This window comes from Nothoprocta perdicaria, unplaced genomic scaffold, assembly GCF_003342845.1.
Source record: "Nothoprocta perdicaria isolate Ctin4 unplaced genomic scaffold, notPer1 scaffold_46, whole genome shotgun sequence".
Lineage (NCBI taxonomy): Eukaryota > Metazoa > Chordata > Aves > Tinamiformes > Tinamidae > Nothoprocta > Nothoprocta perdicaria.
Genome location: NW_020455710.1, coordinates 250,686 through 267,736, shown reverse-complemented (window position 1 = coordinate 267,736; position 17,051 = coordinate 250,686). Strand labels below are relative to the sequence as shown.

The 17,051-nt window shown below is 52.0% G+C and overlaps 1 protein-coding gene across 1 annotated transcript in view; it reads right to left on the bottom strand.

Moving 5' to 3' along the window:
- Positions 1 to 218: 218 nt before the first annotated feature.
- The window catches only part of RECQL5 (RecQ like helicase 5), a 35,515-nt gene continuing 18,682 nt past the window's right edge, over positions 219 to 17,051 (bottom strand). The window contains exons 9-20 of the mRNA XM_026046829.1: positions 9,108 to 9,335; positions 7,825 to 7,927; positions 7,335 to 7,371; positions 6,509 to 6,567; positions 6,280 to 6,356; positions 5,860 to 5,953; positions 5,261 to 5,401; positions 3,354 to 4,024; positions 3,086 to 3,164; positions 2,025 to 2,276; positions 1,438 to 1,510; positions 219 to 1,311 (exon numbers count right to left, since the gene is read on the bottom strand). Of these exons, the coding sequence (XP_025902614.1) occupies positions 1,211 to 1,311; positions 1,438 to 1,510; positions 2,025 to 2,276; positions 3,086 to 3,164; positions 3,354 to 4,024; positions 5,261 to 5,401; positions 5,860 to 5,953; positions 6,280 to 6,356; positions 6,509 to 6,567; positions 7,335 to 7,371; positions 7,825 to 7,927; positions 9,108 to 9,335 (1,915 nt within the window). The 3' untranslated portion in view covers positions 219 to 1,210. The remainder of the gene's footprint in view (positions 1,312 to 1,437; positions 1,511 to 2,024; positions 2,277 to 3,085; positions 3,165 to 3,353; positions 4,025 to 5,260; positions 5,402 to 5,859; positions 5,954 to 6,279; positions 6,357 to 6,508; positions 6,568 to 7,334; positions 7,372 to 7,824; positions 7,928 to 9,107; positions 9,336 to 17,051) is intronic.

The window sequence follows — 17,051 nt, the reverse complement described above, 5'->3', positions numbered from 1 at the left end:
GGGCTGTCAGGTTTGTGTGGCCTGTCTCCATGTAACTCGAGCAAGTTTGTGATAGGTGTAAGAAGGCTTCCAACATGACTCCACAGCAGCTATAACATCATTTTATTGTCAGTTCTGCACATCCCCCTCACTCTATTTAAAAAAAAAAAAAAAAAAAGTTGTGTACAAGTAATTCAAACACCCCTTTCTTTTATGGCTTTTGAGGTTGTAGATTCCTGTAGCAGCACTAGTACCTGAGGCCACCATCCTCTTGCAGGCACAGAACAAAGGCAGAAACCCAACAAAAACCCAACAGAAAGGACTTGTGCCTGGGCATCAGGTTCTTTAAAGAGTCAGGTCCTTACATAAATATAGCAGCAGAGGCAGCACAGCATCAGTTTGAGGGCCACAGTGCTATGTTAACCCCTTGTATCAGCAGTGTTGCCCTCTGTCCTGGATGCTGTGAGCGAGGCACAGGGAAGAGATATGGCTTTAGGGGGTCACAAGTGACTGCTGGAAAGGTGTCAGCAACCTTGGTGCCACTGTTAGAGAGGTTAACACTGAGAGGCATCAGCACTTAAATTGGAGGGCAGGCAGAACTGGGTGCAGTTAAAACAAAGTTAGGATTAAAACAAGAAGAATCTGAGCTTCTCTAGGCAGTGCTCACAGGGTAAAACCAAAACACTGCCCTCCGAGGGAAAATGTTCCATCCAGGAATTCAACCAGCTCCCTCCTTGGAGGCCCTGAGCAAAGCAGAAGGGGGTTGCAGCATAAGGCTTCTACTGGTAACACTGAAATAAGAACATAAGAAAAGGGGGAGCAAAGGGAGCAGCTACCTAGGGAGCAAGAGGATGTTATCCCAACGCAGCCTCCCAGCTGGAAAACGCGAGTCCTTCCCAGATGGCTGCAGGGAGCAGAGGTTGGAGGCACTACAGAACACCTGAGGCAGCAGCCCCTAACCTAGCCAGCAGCTGCAGACTCCGCACGTCCTGGTGAGATGTGCTGGAGGGCTTCAGGGCCCTGGTTAGCAGAGAAACGCTCTGAGTTCACAGAAAGTGGTTTCCTGAACACGTGTGTCACTAAGGTGACACTGCAGACAGAAGAGAACAAAAATGCAGGGGAAGGACAAAGCTCCCTGCTGCATTTTCCCAGAACTCTCCTTGGCCAAGTTCAGCAAGATCCCCTGGTCCCACCTGCTCCAGGAAGGGAAAGAGCCACCACGATGCCAAGATTATCCTTCCGAGCTCTGCAGCTCCTGCCAGTCCATCTCGCTCTCGCATCTGACCCGTGTCTTGAAAAATTCCTTGATGAGTCTCTGGGCTTCTTCCTTCACTGCAAGAGAAGCAGCACCACCACCTTAGAGAAGATACTTAAGACAACTACCCCCTCTAAAAGCTCAATGCACTTAGCATCAAAAGAGCCCAGGATCACTGGTGCCATCCCCAGAAACCAACTCACCAGTCTTGCGGGCCGGATTCTGCTCTTCAGTCAGGAGGTGGGACAGGTGCCGAGCAAAGCCCTTAAACAGATCCTACAGAGATGGGAAGGAGAAATGGCAGGAGGTTGAGAGCAGCTGGGTCACTGAGCCATTTCCACACTTGTTCTGCTTTAGTATGGGCTGGCTGTAGCACAAACAACTGGCACAAACTACACAGTGCTGTAAATYTGCAACTAGACCTAACCCCTCAGCGCTGGATGAGCACCTGCACATGCCTGCTGCCTTGCAGAATGCATCGGATAAGCCAGCTCAAAGCTGGACTTTATCTGCTTCTATTCCACAAGGTAAAAGTTATGAAAGTCTGCCAGAATGTAATGTGAACGCATAAAACACTTCTGAACAAGTATAGGACCAACGTGATGCCAATTTTTCACGCGTAAACTTCCCTGGGAGAGGCAAGTTACTGGACCCAGAGTCACAACAGTAGCAAATACCAACATTTAACTTAGCAGAAATATTCCTAGCACCCCTTTCCCTTCCTGRGGCCCCAGACTGGTGGGTAGATTCAGCAATGTTCTGCTAGAGAAAGCCTTGAAACGTGCCCTACCTTGGAAGCAAATTTGCCACCCTTGTAGAAGGGCGTCAAGTATTTGACAACGATGTCTGCAGTCTCTTTGAGGGACATGCCTTTGGTCACTGGCTGGAGGGTCTTGCTGGTTCCTTCCTTGTCGCACTGTGATATGTTTGGATCAAAAGTTACTTTCTTCTTTGCTGGACCAACACTTCTGCTTTCTGGCTGGGAGAGAATAGAAGACTTTGCTGCTGTCCGTAGCCTCTTAGTCGCAGGGCTTTCCATATCCTGGAGAGGGAACAGAGTAAAACCAAGACCATTGATCCACTGATTCCTGCAGCAGCAGCAGCAGCAGCAGCAGCAGCATTAGCCTTTCAAGCAGCTATTGCCTTCTAAGAACACAAATCTTTGTAGCAGGCTCTTCCTTTAGTGAACACCATGCAGGAATTTGTATGGGACTTCATTTTTTTCCCTTTTCATACAGGAAAGGGATAGAAAAGCATCTTCCAGGCTGTGTRCTGAGCATGATGGAGCCCTCGGGCACCATCAACGCAGGAGAGCTGCACTGCCACTCAACTTGTAACAGGAAGAGAGAACTACCCCGTCCATGAGAGACAGCTCCCAGGCAGTCACAGACCCAAATGCAGAAGCAGGGGCTAAAAGGCAAGGAAGGGTCTCCACGGTCTGCTGCTGAGTGGTCCCAGGGGCTGCTGGCCTGTGATTGTTCCCTTGCCTTGAAAAATCAACTTGCTAGTTATAGTTAGTTACCAGTCTAGATGGGATGGAGATGCTCATTCCAGGTAAGTCATCAGCAAAGGGCAAAACCCTGTTCATTTTGGGGAAAGGGAAGCAAAACAGAGTGAAGCGGGGGGGCACTGCTGTTTGAGTTGCTAGCACAGGTCCAGTGGGTAGAAGGGGCATCCCAGGAGGGTAACTCAACCAYGGTTCTCTCTACTGTGATTGTAGTTGGGCTCTTCCCAGAAAAATAACACTATTAGGTGAAGTTCAAGTGGGAAAGTCACTCCCAGAGAGAAACTTGGTACAAGCTGAGCAGAAGGAGCAGAGGAAAGGAGCATTCATCTGTTTTTCCATCCTACCTCATCTGATCCTGCTCTCTTCCCATTCTGACCTTCCCCAACAGCAGTTAGCTCAGCTTCTGTGACACTTTCAACAGCACTGGTGTGGGAAGAGTGGAGAGAAGGGCAATTTTTGTTATTCCATAGTAAAGACGTTACTGCATTCACTGTCAGTATCCTTGAGACTTTCCATAAAAAAGTAGGAGCCTCCCTCCCAAGCATATAATGCACAATTCTAACCTTCAAGGAGTTAGTGAAGCAATGTAGGGAGCACAGAGATGAGGATTACCTGGATTTGTCATCAGTTTCTGTTTGAAGTAGTTCAAATTTAGCAGCTTGCTGGGTCTTAGAGTCCTCCTCTCTCTCAGTCAGTGATCCTTCCAAATCCTCCAACTCTTTATCTTCTGTCAGGGACTGTCCAGTCACGTTCTCTCCAGAGACATCTTTGTTTTCCTGAGATACCAGTTTCTCTCGACATATGCTTGGAGAAGAAACCTGAGGTAGTGTCCTTGCAGAACAGTCTTCCTCTGCTGAGCTGCAACTTGTGACTTTAGATCCAGCTTTMCCGAGGGAGAAGAACTTGGAGATGTCCTGTGATTCTTTTTTGGCTGCTTCTGCCAGCATTTGCTGCTTCTTGCTAGGTTTGACCTTCTTAGGAGGGCTATCCCCAAGGGAAGCTTTTGTGTCTGAACTGGGTTGCTGTCCCTTCTTTTCAGGAAGGGGTACTTCTTCTGCAGCACYCTCTTGCAATGCATTGGTTGCTCTTTCCTTCTTCCGGAGAACAGGGATTTTGGTGTCCAGTTCCAGGTTGCAGGTGCTGTTCTCCTGCCCATTTGGACAATCATCATCTTTTTCATCAGGTTTGGCACTGCTCTCCTCCTTGACCTTCAGCAGTTCCGAAGCTGTCTGGAACAGGCTGGATTTCTTTGGAAACACAGCTCCAACGCGCTTGGGTTTGAACTAGGGAAAAAGGAAGGACATAAGAGCATTAAGGAGGCTYCATGTGCAGAATCCTGAAAGGAGGCAGCTTTTCACTTCCTTGCCAGTACTGTCACAGCAGGGCACAGATCCCACCAAACTAGGAACTGCCCTTTGAAATAGGAGGACTACAGGACCAGGGAAGCAAGTAACCTTGATGGGAAGGGAAAAGACAGGAGCAGGAGAACAGTAGAGAGGCATGTGATGAGGGATGCCAAGAGGAGAAGCCGTATCAACTCTCTTCTGCCCTGAACAACTCAGTGGATGTTGCTACTAAGGTAATTTCAAGTGACCAGACTGAACTAGGGTGCTGYAGCCACCCCATTCTGCTGAGGAGCATTTTCTCCTGATTGCCACTTGGAACRGGGCCAGCAGGAGATTAAAAGAAAGGGTTTTGGTTTTTTTAATGCTGTAGAGCCACAGATAAGCTTGAGTTCTAGCAGGAGCTTCAGCAGAGGCTGAAGGACTAGCGTCTGGTGCATTGTGAACAGCTGCAACTCAGCATCCTCACTGTGATGGGGAGAGGCACCTGAAGATCTGCAAGAGTGGTTGACTGATGGGAGAGGTATCTGATAAACAGGAGTAGACAAAGTAAGTTTACTACAAGACAAGTGTTGGAAAGAAATGTTTCCTTGAAATGTTCCCTTCAGCTGATGGGATGGAAGCCTCTTTGCAGCACCCCTGTGGGTCTCGAGGATGGAACACCTGGGTCAGGGAGCCTTCTCTTATGAAGACTGCCAGTAAAGGAGTCCAAGCACCGTGGCAGTGACTCCTGCRGTGTCTGATCCCTGCAGAAAGCCAACAGGGATTGTTCTCACACACACAGCCCTGCTGAAAAGACATCGCATGAGCTTTGGTCACCATATCTGCCAACGGATGAGGAAGGGGTAATATCTGCCAGTGGAAAGATTAGTGATGAGCAATGGGAGAAGTGAAGCCTGAGAAGCAAAGCAGTGACTAACAGGGACAAGTCCTGAGTGCACCCCAGGGCAGGACGCCATACACTGCATCAGCCATAACCTAGGGTGGGCTCTAAAAMTGACTCACCGTCATAATCATTAATTGAGCCATTAGGGAAATATATTGGGCTGAAGTCATAGGAGACAGATGTCATCCTTGGATACAGCAAGGTAAGAAAAACTTACTCGATGTGCATTTGATGTGTGATTTGACAGCCAAACTCCTCATTCCTCATCCATCCCATCTGTACTCACTCACCGAATAAACCTGAGATGCAGGGAGGAAGTCCTCTTCTGCTGGATGTCCAGACTTTGCCTCTGAGCTGCTGTAGCTACCAGTTCCTGACCCAAAACCTGAGAATACTTCTCCTTCTTTTGAAGCCTTGTTGATCTCTGCTACCTGAAGAGTAAACAGAAATGCTCTCTTGGGACTTGAAACGTTGACGTATGCCTGCTTCTGGCAAGACACGTGTCTTCCCTGGAGAGACACTTATTTCAAGGGTAGCAGCATCCTGAAAGAGACTTTCTCAGTCAGTTAATTCAAACTAAGGTTGCTGTATCATCAGTGATAGTCTAGGACCTCTGCAATCCCTTTATTGCTACACCTAGATGATATCTGGATAAGCATACACTGATATCTAGGTTTCCAAAGCCTATAAGGTAAAGCCAACAAAGATGTGAAACCAGTGTGATGGTGGCATCTCCTGGAAACAAAACCACCAGGAAAGACTTGGAAGACATCCCAGGTAAAGTAAAGTTGCTCTCTGTCTTTCCTGCATGCACTCTATGTTATTTCCCCTTTAGCTGGGGCTACCCCTTGTTTGGGGGTTAGGGAACACAGGAGACCTAGAGCCCTACCTTCTTTAACACGGTTGCCTTGTAGGAGTTGGCCATTTTAGTGGTTCGGAAAGCTTCATACTCCAGCTCCACAGCACAGGCGTGAGGGTCTGACCTGTAACACAGGCTGGGGTGATTTCTGGCAAGACACACCTCTATATCTGTAAAGGGAACACTAATGCTTAAACATCTCCCAGAAAGCAGAGAAAATCCACACCCTTTGGTACAAGGATAAATGGTAAATCCCAATTAAGCTCTAAGGTGACTTGCCGGGAAATGGAGCGGGTGGGGGAAAGAGATTTAAACAAAGTGCATGTCTTTAGTTGCTGGATTTGRGAAGTACGCTAACCCCATCTTGTGGGATAGGGAGGAATTGTGACTCCTAGAATCCATCTGAATTAGCAGATTTGGACCCAGGAATCCTCATGTCAGGTCTCATACCATTTTCCTGTTGCTGCTGGAACTTTCTGGTTATTGGTCAAAGCTTCTTCCAGCATCCTCAAGCAGTGTTCCCGTCCCTATGAAATACAGGATATTTACACATGCTCTACAGAAGTCATGATGCCCCCTGGACTTCCATCTCTGACAGAACAGGAATGGGGAAGGCAAACAAACATCTTTGCTCTCCTTTGTGAGTCAACAAGATTGACTGTTAAACAGTTRTTCTTACCTTCACTGTGAGCTTAGAGATTCTCCTGCTGGAGGCATCCTTCAAAGGGCAGTCTGCACCTACCACGGAAGAGACATTTGGGAAAGATGTCACAGCAAGGTCAGGGCTCATGGAGAACATCTCCAGTCTCATTAGCAGGCTGCCAGCCCAGGACTGCTTGGCATGCTCGTCCCTGCAGAGTCACCCAAGGGCCGCTGTAATCATCTCTTACCTGCAGAAGCTACAAACTGCAGAAGAGCAGGCAGAGGCTGGAGAGARATTTCTCCTTCTGGATGGGGATGTGTTCTTTGCCAGCTTACAACTGGCTGCCAGCTCCCTAAAAGCTCCCCATGCTAGAAGCCCTTTTTTTTTAGGCATCCTAATTCTTGGAGAACCCGATTCTCTCCCTCTTCCTTGCAATGGCAATGGAAATTAAACAGGCTGAATAGAGCAGCAGGAAATATCAATAGCTTAAGTACCGTGTTGTTAGACAGGGCTCCAGGTAGCACAAATGGAAAGTGCCCAGTTCCTAAGCAGTTTCCATACAGCCCTACTRATGACTGCTGCTACAGAAAAGAGGGAGCCTGCAAAGCAGAATAGACAGCATTTTCTTTCTCTCTTACTCATTTAGAAAGCTGTTCAGAAAGATGCATTCCATCCCTTCACCCTGAGCAGGCCTCAGTTCAGATTCATCTCCTCCAGCCAGGCTTCCCCAGCCAAAACCCTAACCTCTGTGCTTGGGGATTGTTACCCCCAGGGCTGATACAACATAAATCAGATGCAGCTGCAAAATACAAGACTCCCTTCTCCCAAAGAAAGCCCTCTGTAAATCAAAGATGATATTTACTTGGAGGATCAAAATCTTCCTTTTCTGGTTCTTTGCCCTGGAAAAAAACACAGAGCAGTCAAACATTTCCAACCCTGCAAAACACATGTAGGTCTACAAGCACACGAGACACGTTATCTCTCTGCTTCAGGGAAGATTAATGGTGGAATTATGAAGATGCTGAAAAGGCAGCAAAACAGATGAAGGGAGGCAAAGGCTGGGAATTCAAAGCCAGAAGTTCACTTTCACTATAGGAATGTACAGGAGAATCTGAATGGGAGAATCTGTTTTTGCTAATACCAGAGTTGCTAAAAACAACTGGATCCTCTTAATTAGCATCAAAGAGAGTTCAGTATGTAATTAAATTGAGTAAAAAAAGCAGAGGTGATTAGAAAAAGTCAGGACAACAAGGTGCAATGATTGGCTTTCAGCAGTGCCAGGAAGCCTTTAAGTCTTGCTTTTAGCATCTGTGCTGTGACTTTGTGTTGCAAACAGCCTGGGTGTCTCTTACTTTGCGCAGACTCATTTGCTTCTTGTAGAAGTTGTTCCATTCTCGTTTGCGATTTTCTTCGTTGGCTTCATCCCAATTCCCACTGCTCTCCTCATCGTCGTACCTGGACAAGGCAGGAGAGMAAGAGGAAAAACAATATTCCTACAGGCAGATGCAGCATGAGCTGCRACCCTGTGCAGGGGGACACCCTCTAGGTGGCCCTGCTTGAGCAGGGGTGTTGGACTAGATTTTCTCTAGAGGTCCCTTCCAACCTCAACCATTCTGGGATTCTGGCTGGGGCCCAGGCTTTGGAAAGCCTGGGTCGTCCTGGTATTTACAAAGAAGGGGAATTACAGATCCTTTCCGAACAAGTCCCAGCTCTTAGTTTTGCTGCCGTTCCTGAGCCTGGGCAGTGCTCCCCTCCGCAGAAYGCGACGGGATGAGGAGCAGGAGCCAGTGTCCTGACAATGCAGGGCTCTGTTTCAGAAGCTCTGCCAGTGCCTGCCATGGGYTGCGCAGCTGCTGCCCGCCCTCATGCCAGTTGCTCCTGCCCTTGCAGCATGGATGGCTGAACGGGCCCAGTATCTGTTCGTCGCTGCAGTTGTGCACACACTCATACATTAAATTAAAACACCTTCCCTGGTATTTGGAAATGTTGTGCCTTTTCCTTCCCAGATGCAGCTCAAGCTTTTACAGCCTTCTACAGTGGTCACAGCCCAAACGTCCAGGTACCACAAGTCAGAACTCCAAGGCTGGGAACCAGGACAGCTTCTGAGCTAAAGCCACCAGCGAGTCACGTACAGCATCAAGAACCCAAGTGGCAGACTGGACTGCGCTGTACMGCAGCAACTGCAAGTCCTGGCATCAAACACAGGCTCAGGTCACAAGTAGAGCTCAGCTGGAATAGCCTGCAGAACGAACCCACAGTAACTCTGCAGCTGCAAGAACAAATCAGAGGGCCGGGCAGCGGCTGGGCYGCGTGGCAGAGCTTCGCTGCAGCACAAGCCGGAGAGATCCCACCCTGCCTGACCTGCTCCACGGCTGCAACCCAGCCTGGCCAGCTCTGCTTATGGACCAGTTACATTCTGCAGGGCACTGCTTCACTCAACCAAACAGCTTTTGGCACCCTGAGATATGCACTTGATCAAGGCCGCCAAAGCACGTGGAAAACTAAATTCCAGCTCCTGCTGCCAGAAAGTTACAGGAAAATACCAGAAACGTGTGCTAAAAATAGGAGTGGCAGGGCCTGCTGCTGGAAGATGCTCTCTGAGAGCTCACGTGAGTTTAAGCTACCGCACACAGACCTGCTAAAACCTCTGCAGCCTCTTCTCCCTCCTTCRTACAGCTCTGGATCGTAAGTGTCCCAGGAGGAGCCGGTGGGGCCGATGCAGGTTTTGCTCCAGCTGCTGCTGCAGCGCTCCAGCGACTCCAGCTGCCGTTTCACTGCGCCCGGGTTCCTGCAGTAGTCGCAGCACTTGTTGCAGGGTGGCGTGACGTCCCCAAAGTACTTCGCTATGGCAGCGTGGCGACATCTGGGACAAAAGGGAAAGGGACCCGGTCGTTATTTTAATGGAAAGCACCAACCCCCAAGCACAGGTTGTTTTGATGAAGGTTTGAGCCTTTTTTTTTTTTTTTTTTGCCCAGGGAATGCTGATTCCAGCAAGAAACAGAGGGGTCAAACATTAGAGTAGGACTGGGGCTCTGGCACCCTGCTTATGGGCTCTGTGCCCTCCTTTCCCCACGTGTAAAACAGACAGAGGCATCAGTCTTCTTTGCAGAACACTTCCAGATTTTGATACTACCAAAGCCATAGTATAATAAATATGTAGTTATAAATTTGGTACCACTGGCCAAATATATTCAATGTAAACCCTGCCCAATCAGAATGGCTCTAAGATAAATATGCACAGAATCATTTTGGTCCCTGTGCCCCAGAGGTTAGAATATACCCTTGTATTTCACATGGGAGAGCTTCCAGTTTTACAGTTTGTGGTTTGGAGGTGAACAAATCTATGTTTGAAAGAGCAGGAATGTACATAAAGTCACAGAAATAAAGCCTGGACTGGCGCAACGGGGAGCACTATTCAGAAAAGGACGTTTGGGTTCTCAGCTTGCTTCAAGTCGAGGTTTTGGTAGAGTTCAACATCCATGCAAACTGTTGCAGACCAATCCGTTTGCTCATAAAACACTGCACCACAGCTCTACGAGCCTTAGCAAACCTGGCACATGAAGATGATTAAACTTTTCCAAGAGTCTTCAAAGATTTCTGGCAGACATTAACGCTTTGGGTTATGTAAAAAATAAAAATTAGTGACAGATTCATGCTCATTAGCAACACAGGCAGGAAACAATTTCTCTTCCAGAACAACCCTTAGTTAACCCAGTAATTTTGCTGGCAAATGAAGAACAAGGCAGACACATTTTTCAGCAAGCCCGTGGAGTTTTGTTTTGTTCTGCTGTTTTAACTTGGATTTCACAACAGAGATGGCCAGTTGTCCCTTAATTAAAATCCTGATACCGGACGCCCAGAGACACTCACTCCACCAGGCATTTTGAGCCCAAATCCTGCAGCCGGGAGGCACCAGGAGAATTATTTCACAATCAGGAAGGATCCAAGTGGGGATTCTCCTTCTTTACCAAGGTCTGTCCTCGCTGGCTTAGCAACCTGGTGTGCCAGACGCCTCACGGAGGAGGACAGAAAGCGAGGAGCGAACCCTTCATCCACTCACTCGTAGCGGAGGCTCCTGAAGTGGAAGCTCCCGGGGCGGGAGGCACATGGGGCTCGGCAGGGCCATGCACAAGGTGCCTGAGTGGCCGTCCCACGTCCCCGGAGCGGCGGCTCCTTCCTCCCCGCGGCCTGGAGGTTGCCCGAGCCGGGCAGGGACRCGGCAGGTCCCGGAGGCCGTGGCCCGCGCGGGGCGGCCGGGCGCCCAGGTAGCGGCGCAGGACGGGGCTGCGGCCGCGCGGCGCCGATGCCCGCAGAGGGCCGCCACAAAGCTCCTTTATGTGCCCCTGCGGAGCGGCCCTGACTCACCCGCCCCGCGCGCTCGCAGAAAGGGCTCCTTTCACAGGGCCGGGAAGGGGGGGACGGCCACGGCACCCGCGAGGCCCTTGTGCTGCCTTTCCCAAAGAGCTCCCGGCGCTGCCCGTCCTGCCGCGACGGGGGAACAGAAAGGCCAGCGAGCTGCAAGGCAGCCCTTTGTTCCCCGGGAGGAAAACAGGCCGCCGCGCTCAGCAGGCACGCGCTGCTCGGAGCAGGGCTGCCGGAGGCCGCAGCGRGGCCCGGCCCTCTCCCCGTTCGCCCCAGCACTCACCATGCTGGCTGGGCTCCACACGCGCCTCCCTGCCCAAAAGCCAARGGAGGAGGCCGCGAGCGAGGGCTGTGGCAGGGGCAGACATCAGCTCTGACGTTGCCAGGACCTGGACCTTCACGTTTGGGGCTGTCGAGCGGGCAAAGCCGAGCGCTTCTGGTTCCTACCTGTTTCTTTGTGCAGTGACCCAAACCAGGGCCACCTGGAGACAAGAGTATTCCCAAGGGTACCCACGCACAAGGGAAATTCACTTGCAAAACGGAGGTTGCAACCCCAGAAGTGCCGAAAGGCCCCAAAGAGGCTCAGTGACGGGAATGCTGGTGAACCGCCACGTAAAGGCTGCCCGCGGGCAGCAGGTCCTGATAACCCGGCTCCTCACGCATCGACACAGCGCGGAAGAAGCTTCCTAAGGAACTTGCCGAGGCCCCGGAGCAGCTGACARCGCACGGGAGAGGCTGATCTGCTTCGCATCAGCTGTTGGCAGCCTGCACTGTTGGCCACGGCCTAAACTCACTCCGGCCTTTGGACACACAACTTGACCAGGCGCCTCTCCCACTCTCGTGGCACTATGCACAAGCTGACCATGTCTTTAAAATGTCAAAAAAAAAAATATCTTTACTTCATTTGGAAGATCCTACCACAGTTTTACGTCATGGGATAGGATGAAAACCAGAAAACAATCATGTTTTGTTAGTGTGCTTTTTTTTTTTTCCTATGGCAATAAATTTCAGTGCTGCACCGACCACAGGGGCGTCTGCACCATGTCTCCTACCTGCTTTTGTGCTGTGCATGCAGTCCTAGCCCTATTCCTGCAATTCCTGCAAACAAATGAACCGCCAGGGAAGCCACTAAGTCACTCGCCTCCTGCAAGACATTACCAAAACATACCCAGAAAAAAAGAGTCCCTCCTCTGAGTTCAGAAAGAGTTCCCCATTTTGTGGGAAGAGGTCCTAGAAATAGAGCAAGTGTTGGCCAGGAAATCAGAGGATTAAAACACTAAAAATTATACAGAGATGAGTTACGTAGGTAGACAGCAACTGCTGGACAAAAAGCATTTAAGAAGCTCCATCGACTAGAAATGCAAAGCATGCGGCAGATGAGGTAGCCGCATTTTGCACTTGTCTGCAGGACTGCATCCTTTCAAACACTGGCTGAACTCCAACAGTCCTGCGAGACGGGAGCGCGCGCGTCAGCTGTGCCCAGCACACAAAAGGGGAAAAACAAGGGAGGGCGAGCGACTCGCCAAGGGCACGGASCAAATTCGCCCTGCGGCACCATCCGCGCTGCCCCGGCGGACGCTCCCGCTGCGAGTTCTTGCGCTGCTCCTTCAAGAGGCGCAAGGGAAAAGTTGGAAGGAGACTCGGGCCAAGTTAACTGCTTTAACACAGCCGCAAGGAGAGAAGGGATTCAACCCCCTGCGCCAGGAAACGATGCRAGTAAAGGGAAAATAAGGAGAGACTTGTGAGGGGGAGCGGAGCGGAGGGAGGGAGCAACAAGTGGCGGCGCTGGGCGTCTGTACCCGGCTCGGGTGGCTCCTCGCGCCCGCCCTCCCTCGCTGGCACACACAGTAACATGAAACTTCGCATCTCCAGGACAACCCATAACAAAAAAAAGGCCGGGACAACAGCTGGCTGTCAGCAGCGGAGCTGCGCGCGGCAAGCGAGGAGCCCCCGGCCAGCAGGAGGGCAGGGATGACGTGAAAGTTGAAGAGGACGGAGGAACCCCGAGGCGGGCGGCCGCGGGGCACGGCTGGGTAAGGCTGAGCTGGCGCTGGCGCTCGCTCGAGCGGGGCTCCTTCGCAGGCTGCTTCTCTGGGCAGAAGCGGGAGCTTCCAGAGCACTTYGCAGAGCTCCAAGTGCTCGCGGGGGCCCCGCAGGGTGAAGTGGCGGGAGGGGAGGGATTTTAATAGGGCTGCGGAGCGCGGGGCTGCAGCCTCCGGACACAGCGACTTCCCTGMCGATCCCGGCCGCATGCAGCCCCCTGGTGCCGCTGCAGAACAGGGCTCTCTGCGCCAGCCCGGCCCGGTGCTGGGCTTGGTGCTGCCCGCACAGGTGAGCGCGAGGGGCCCCACAGCTCCTCCTCCCTGCAGCTGAGTTTAGTTTAGAAACAAAGCCTGCCTGGGGAACTAACGCACAGTGCAGGTTAAGCAGCTGTGTTCAATAGAAATAAATGAGGAGCTTTTACACAGCCCCTAACGAGAGCACTTTAAAAAAATATGCAGCTAATGTATTGGGACCAGATGCTGGTTTACTATTTAAGAGAGCCTAGAAACAGTGCTCAGAGAGGATGTATTTCTCCACATATGTGGTCTGCAGGTAACTTAACAGTTAGAGTTACTGTAAGAGTAACATTAAGTTAGAGTTACTGTAAGAGTCTTACTGTTAGTAACTTAACAGTAAGAGTAACTGTAAGACTGTGAGGTCTGCTGGCATTGAGGGGGGAAGGAAAAGCAGCCTCCAAATAGACGAAAGCACCCACAGCCTCCCCCACCTCTGCTGCGGGACGTGGGGAGGGTGGCCGGCAAGGGCACCGGCTGCAAGGAGCCGCCTTGCTCCTGTGTGAAGCCCGTTCCTCTGTCTGGAAGAGGGCTGCTGTGTTCCCCGTGCCGCAAGGCTGGGCCTYGGGCAGCAGCGCAGGCACCCAGCGCCTCGCAGGCGGCAGGAAGGCTGCTCTGCCTCCCCAGAGCCATCCGAGCCATCAGGGTGCAGGAATGCCAAGGAGCAGGTATTTCCACTTCCCTCAGGCCCCATTAAGGTGGGAAGGAGGGCAGATCCCTGTGACGTCGGTGTGTCCGGTGAAGGCGGAGCTGGCACTGCCTGCGGGGAGAAGTCCTGGTTTAGCCCTGGTTTAGAGCCCCGCGGCGGAGCCCAGGCCCTGGGGAACACAGGGAGATCCCCATGGCACAGAGGCAGCGCTGGGGCAGCTCCCTGCAGTCATAATGGTGTCTTGAGAAAGCACGGGAAGAACAAAGTTGAGGGAGGAAAACGAGGAGGAGGGAGCAATGGGAGAAGGGCAGGGGGAGGCATGCAGAGAAAGGGGCCAAGTTCTCCTGGAGGGAAGAAGATCTTAATGGCTTTGGCCGGGGGCTCATGTAGCATGCTGGGGGCTGCAGTCAGCAATGTGAAAGACGTGTCTGGAGGGAGGCCGCCGGGCACGGAGAGCAGGAGTGGCTGCAGAGAGGAGGTGCCGTGAGCATGGGTGGATGCAGCCAATCCCRGGGGAATAGGACCCTCCGGAGCTGCCCGTGGCCGCAGCGAGGAGCCACAACGATCGTGATGGGATGGGAGACTCTGTCTTAGGAGGAAASACGAGCGAGCGGGGCCTGGTTGGTCTGGAGAAGACTGAGCGGGGTCTGATCAATGTGTGCCAATACCTGMGGGGAGGATGGAGGGAGGAAGGGGCCAAGCTCTGCTCAGTGGTGGCCAGTGACAGGACAAGGGGCAATGGGGACAAGTTGAAGCCCAGGCAGCTCCAGCCCCACRTGAGGAAGAGCTTCTGCTCTGTGAGGGTGCCCGAGCCCGGGCCCAGGCTGCCCAGGGAGGCTGTGGAGGCTCCTGCTCTGGAGATCTCCCAAACCCGCCGGGATGCGACCGGGTGCCCYGTGCTCTGGGTRTCCCAGCTGGAGCAGGGACTGGACTGGRTGATCCCTAGAGGTCCCTTCCAACCTCAGCCATCCTGGGATTCTGAGCTAGGGCCCGTGCGCTCCCACGGCGAGGAGGCAGCTGCTGTGTCCCGCGCTCTGCAGCCCCTGTCCCCAAGGGGCAGATCAGAGCAACGCACGGTAACATCTCAGAAATGCACGTGGTGTCTGCAACGTCGCGAGCAGCCACAGACGGGCACGGAGGCGGCTCGAGGAAGATGCAGCGGATATTTCCAGTGCTCTGTGCGGGGCCCCACATGCCTCTCCCCCAGCCCCGAACTGCTGAGAGCTGCCAGCGCGTTTGTGAAGCCGCTATTTACAGAGCTTAAACAGGCCACAGCTCCCCCTCCATCAGCTTGCTGGGAAACGGTTATTTTGCTMATGTTAGAATAGACTTTCAGGCGAAATTCAAGCAGCAGCAATGCTTGGGCCTAAAAAAAGTCCCCTTGTAGAACAGCTACAGATTTATTTTTAAAATTGACCTTTTCCTTTCACTGGATAACAGACCGTGGCTCTGTGCCTTGGTTTCCCCACTTCTTCAGGATGGGCCTGGCAGGGAGTCGTCGTCTCCTGGGCTTTGGAGGACTTTGCTTGGGAGATGGGCTGGAGGAGGCCAAGGGGCTCAGCGCCCCGGCAGCCACTGCCGGCGCCCAGGGCCTTTTTATATTAATCTAATACTAGGTTGTAGGAGAGGAAAGAGGCATTTACACAGCTACCTCAAAACCAATCTCCAAATAGTGGGTGGCAGAGATGACAGGGTGTTTCAGCCACACGGGCAGCCAGTCAGGGCTGCTCTGTCATCTCGGCCAGTTTTGGGAGCCTTCTTTTCCAGACCASCAGGCAAAGTCAAAGCTTCTCTCCGCTGACATCCAACTGCAATTTACTGCGCTTTGGGTGTGTGCTGTTAAAAAAYGAATTCTCTTGATACTGGGAACTATTTTCATCTGCCGAGGAATGATTATAGGTCTGGCTGGCTCCGTTTGCTCCTGTTTTGGGGAAAAAAAGGGCCTTGCCTGTGAACCTCAGTTAAGATTCATGTGGCCGGTCAGCTCCCGCCCCGCCAGCAAACGGCRCGTTCACGACACGGAAAACCCTGCTCCGATAATAACGCTACATTTCTATAGCTCTTTTCATCCCAGAAGCACGTTACGGACTTAGAACAATTAACAATTGTAGGAGGTTTATTGCATCCGTTGCCAAAATGCAGCTACCCTGTAACGACTCCTCACGGCCTGGGACAGGAGGCACCACGGACCTTGTCCATCCGAAACCAGGAGTATGTTCCAGGAACCAAGAACAAAGCCCGTGGGAACTGGCAAGACTTGGGGCATTCGTGTTCTTAAGAAATAGGTGTGTTTGCAGCTTGTTTGGAAGTTTTACACCGAAATAAACAGTATTCCTTCCCCGTCAGCTGCTCAGCAGCCGCCTTCTGGGAGGGCTGGGACTGCCTAGTGCAATTTCCAACCACATCGGCTACTCCAGGCCCTAGAGGCTTCTCATCCCTGTGCTGGTCCTGTTCCAATCAACCTTTTTTAACTTGTTTGAGAGCACCAAAAAGCATCTGCTTCTCCATAGCCAGAGAGTCTGGAAAACAAGGCGCTGTGCAGTGAGGATGCTGGAAACACCTCCCACGTGGCAGCGGGCACCGTGCAGGACATCCAAGCCACCTCCACAGGGACTTGCAGCATCAGGACCACAGGTGCTGGCACTTCTGGCCACGAGCAACAGGTCACAGCAGGAGAAAAACCCTACGGGACGTAACTACGTAAGCACAATTGAGCATGCAGGCCACGCTCTCATCTGCTTCCAAGCCCTGTGGGCTCGGTGACCGAAGCCTCACGAGCAGGCAGCGAGCAAGGGCCATTGCTTTTGATGGCTGTAACAAAACCAGCGACTTGCCTTCTTTCTATCTGAGCTTCTGGGACCGTTCTGAAACACGGATGCAGCCTCCGGTGGTGGTTACGGATCCTCCTGCTTCAGGGAGACGGGGACGCGCAGCAGGGGGTGGGATGGCAGCCACGCAGGGCGCAGGACCTGCCTGTCCTCCCTTCCTGTGCCAAGGCTTAGCCACAATCTGAAATTCATGTTTGTCATGCTCAGGTGGGCTGCTGAAAGGCCACCGTGCTGGTGACTAACCGAAAGTCTCATTCTTCCAGTTCTTTCATGCACCTGCACGGACACACGGGAAGAACACAGCCTTCCCAGCCAGAAACACTCAAAAACTGCTTAAMTTTCACCAGTTCCAGAACATGGATAGCAATTGGACTAGCCTAAGGCAGACAGAGGGATGTGGACCC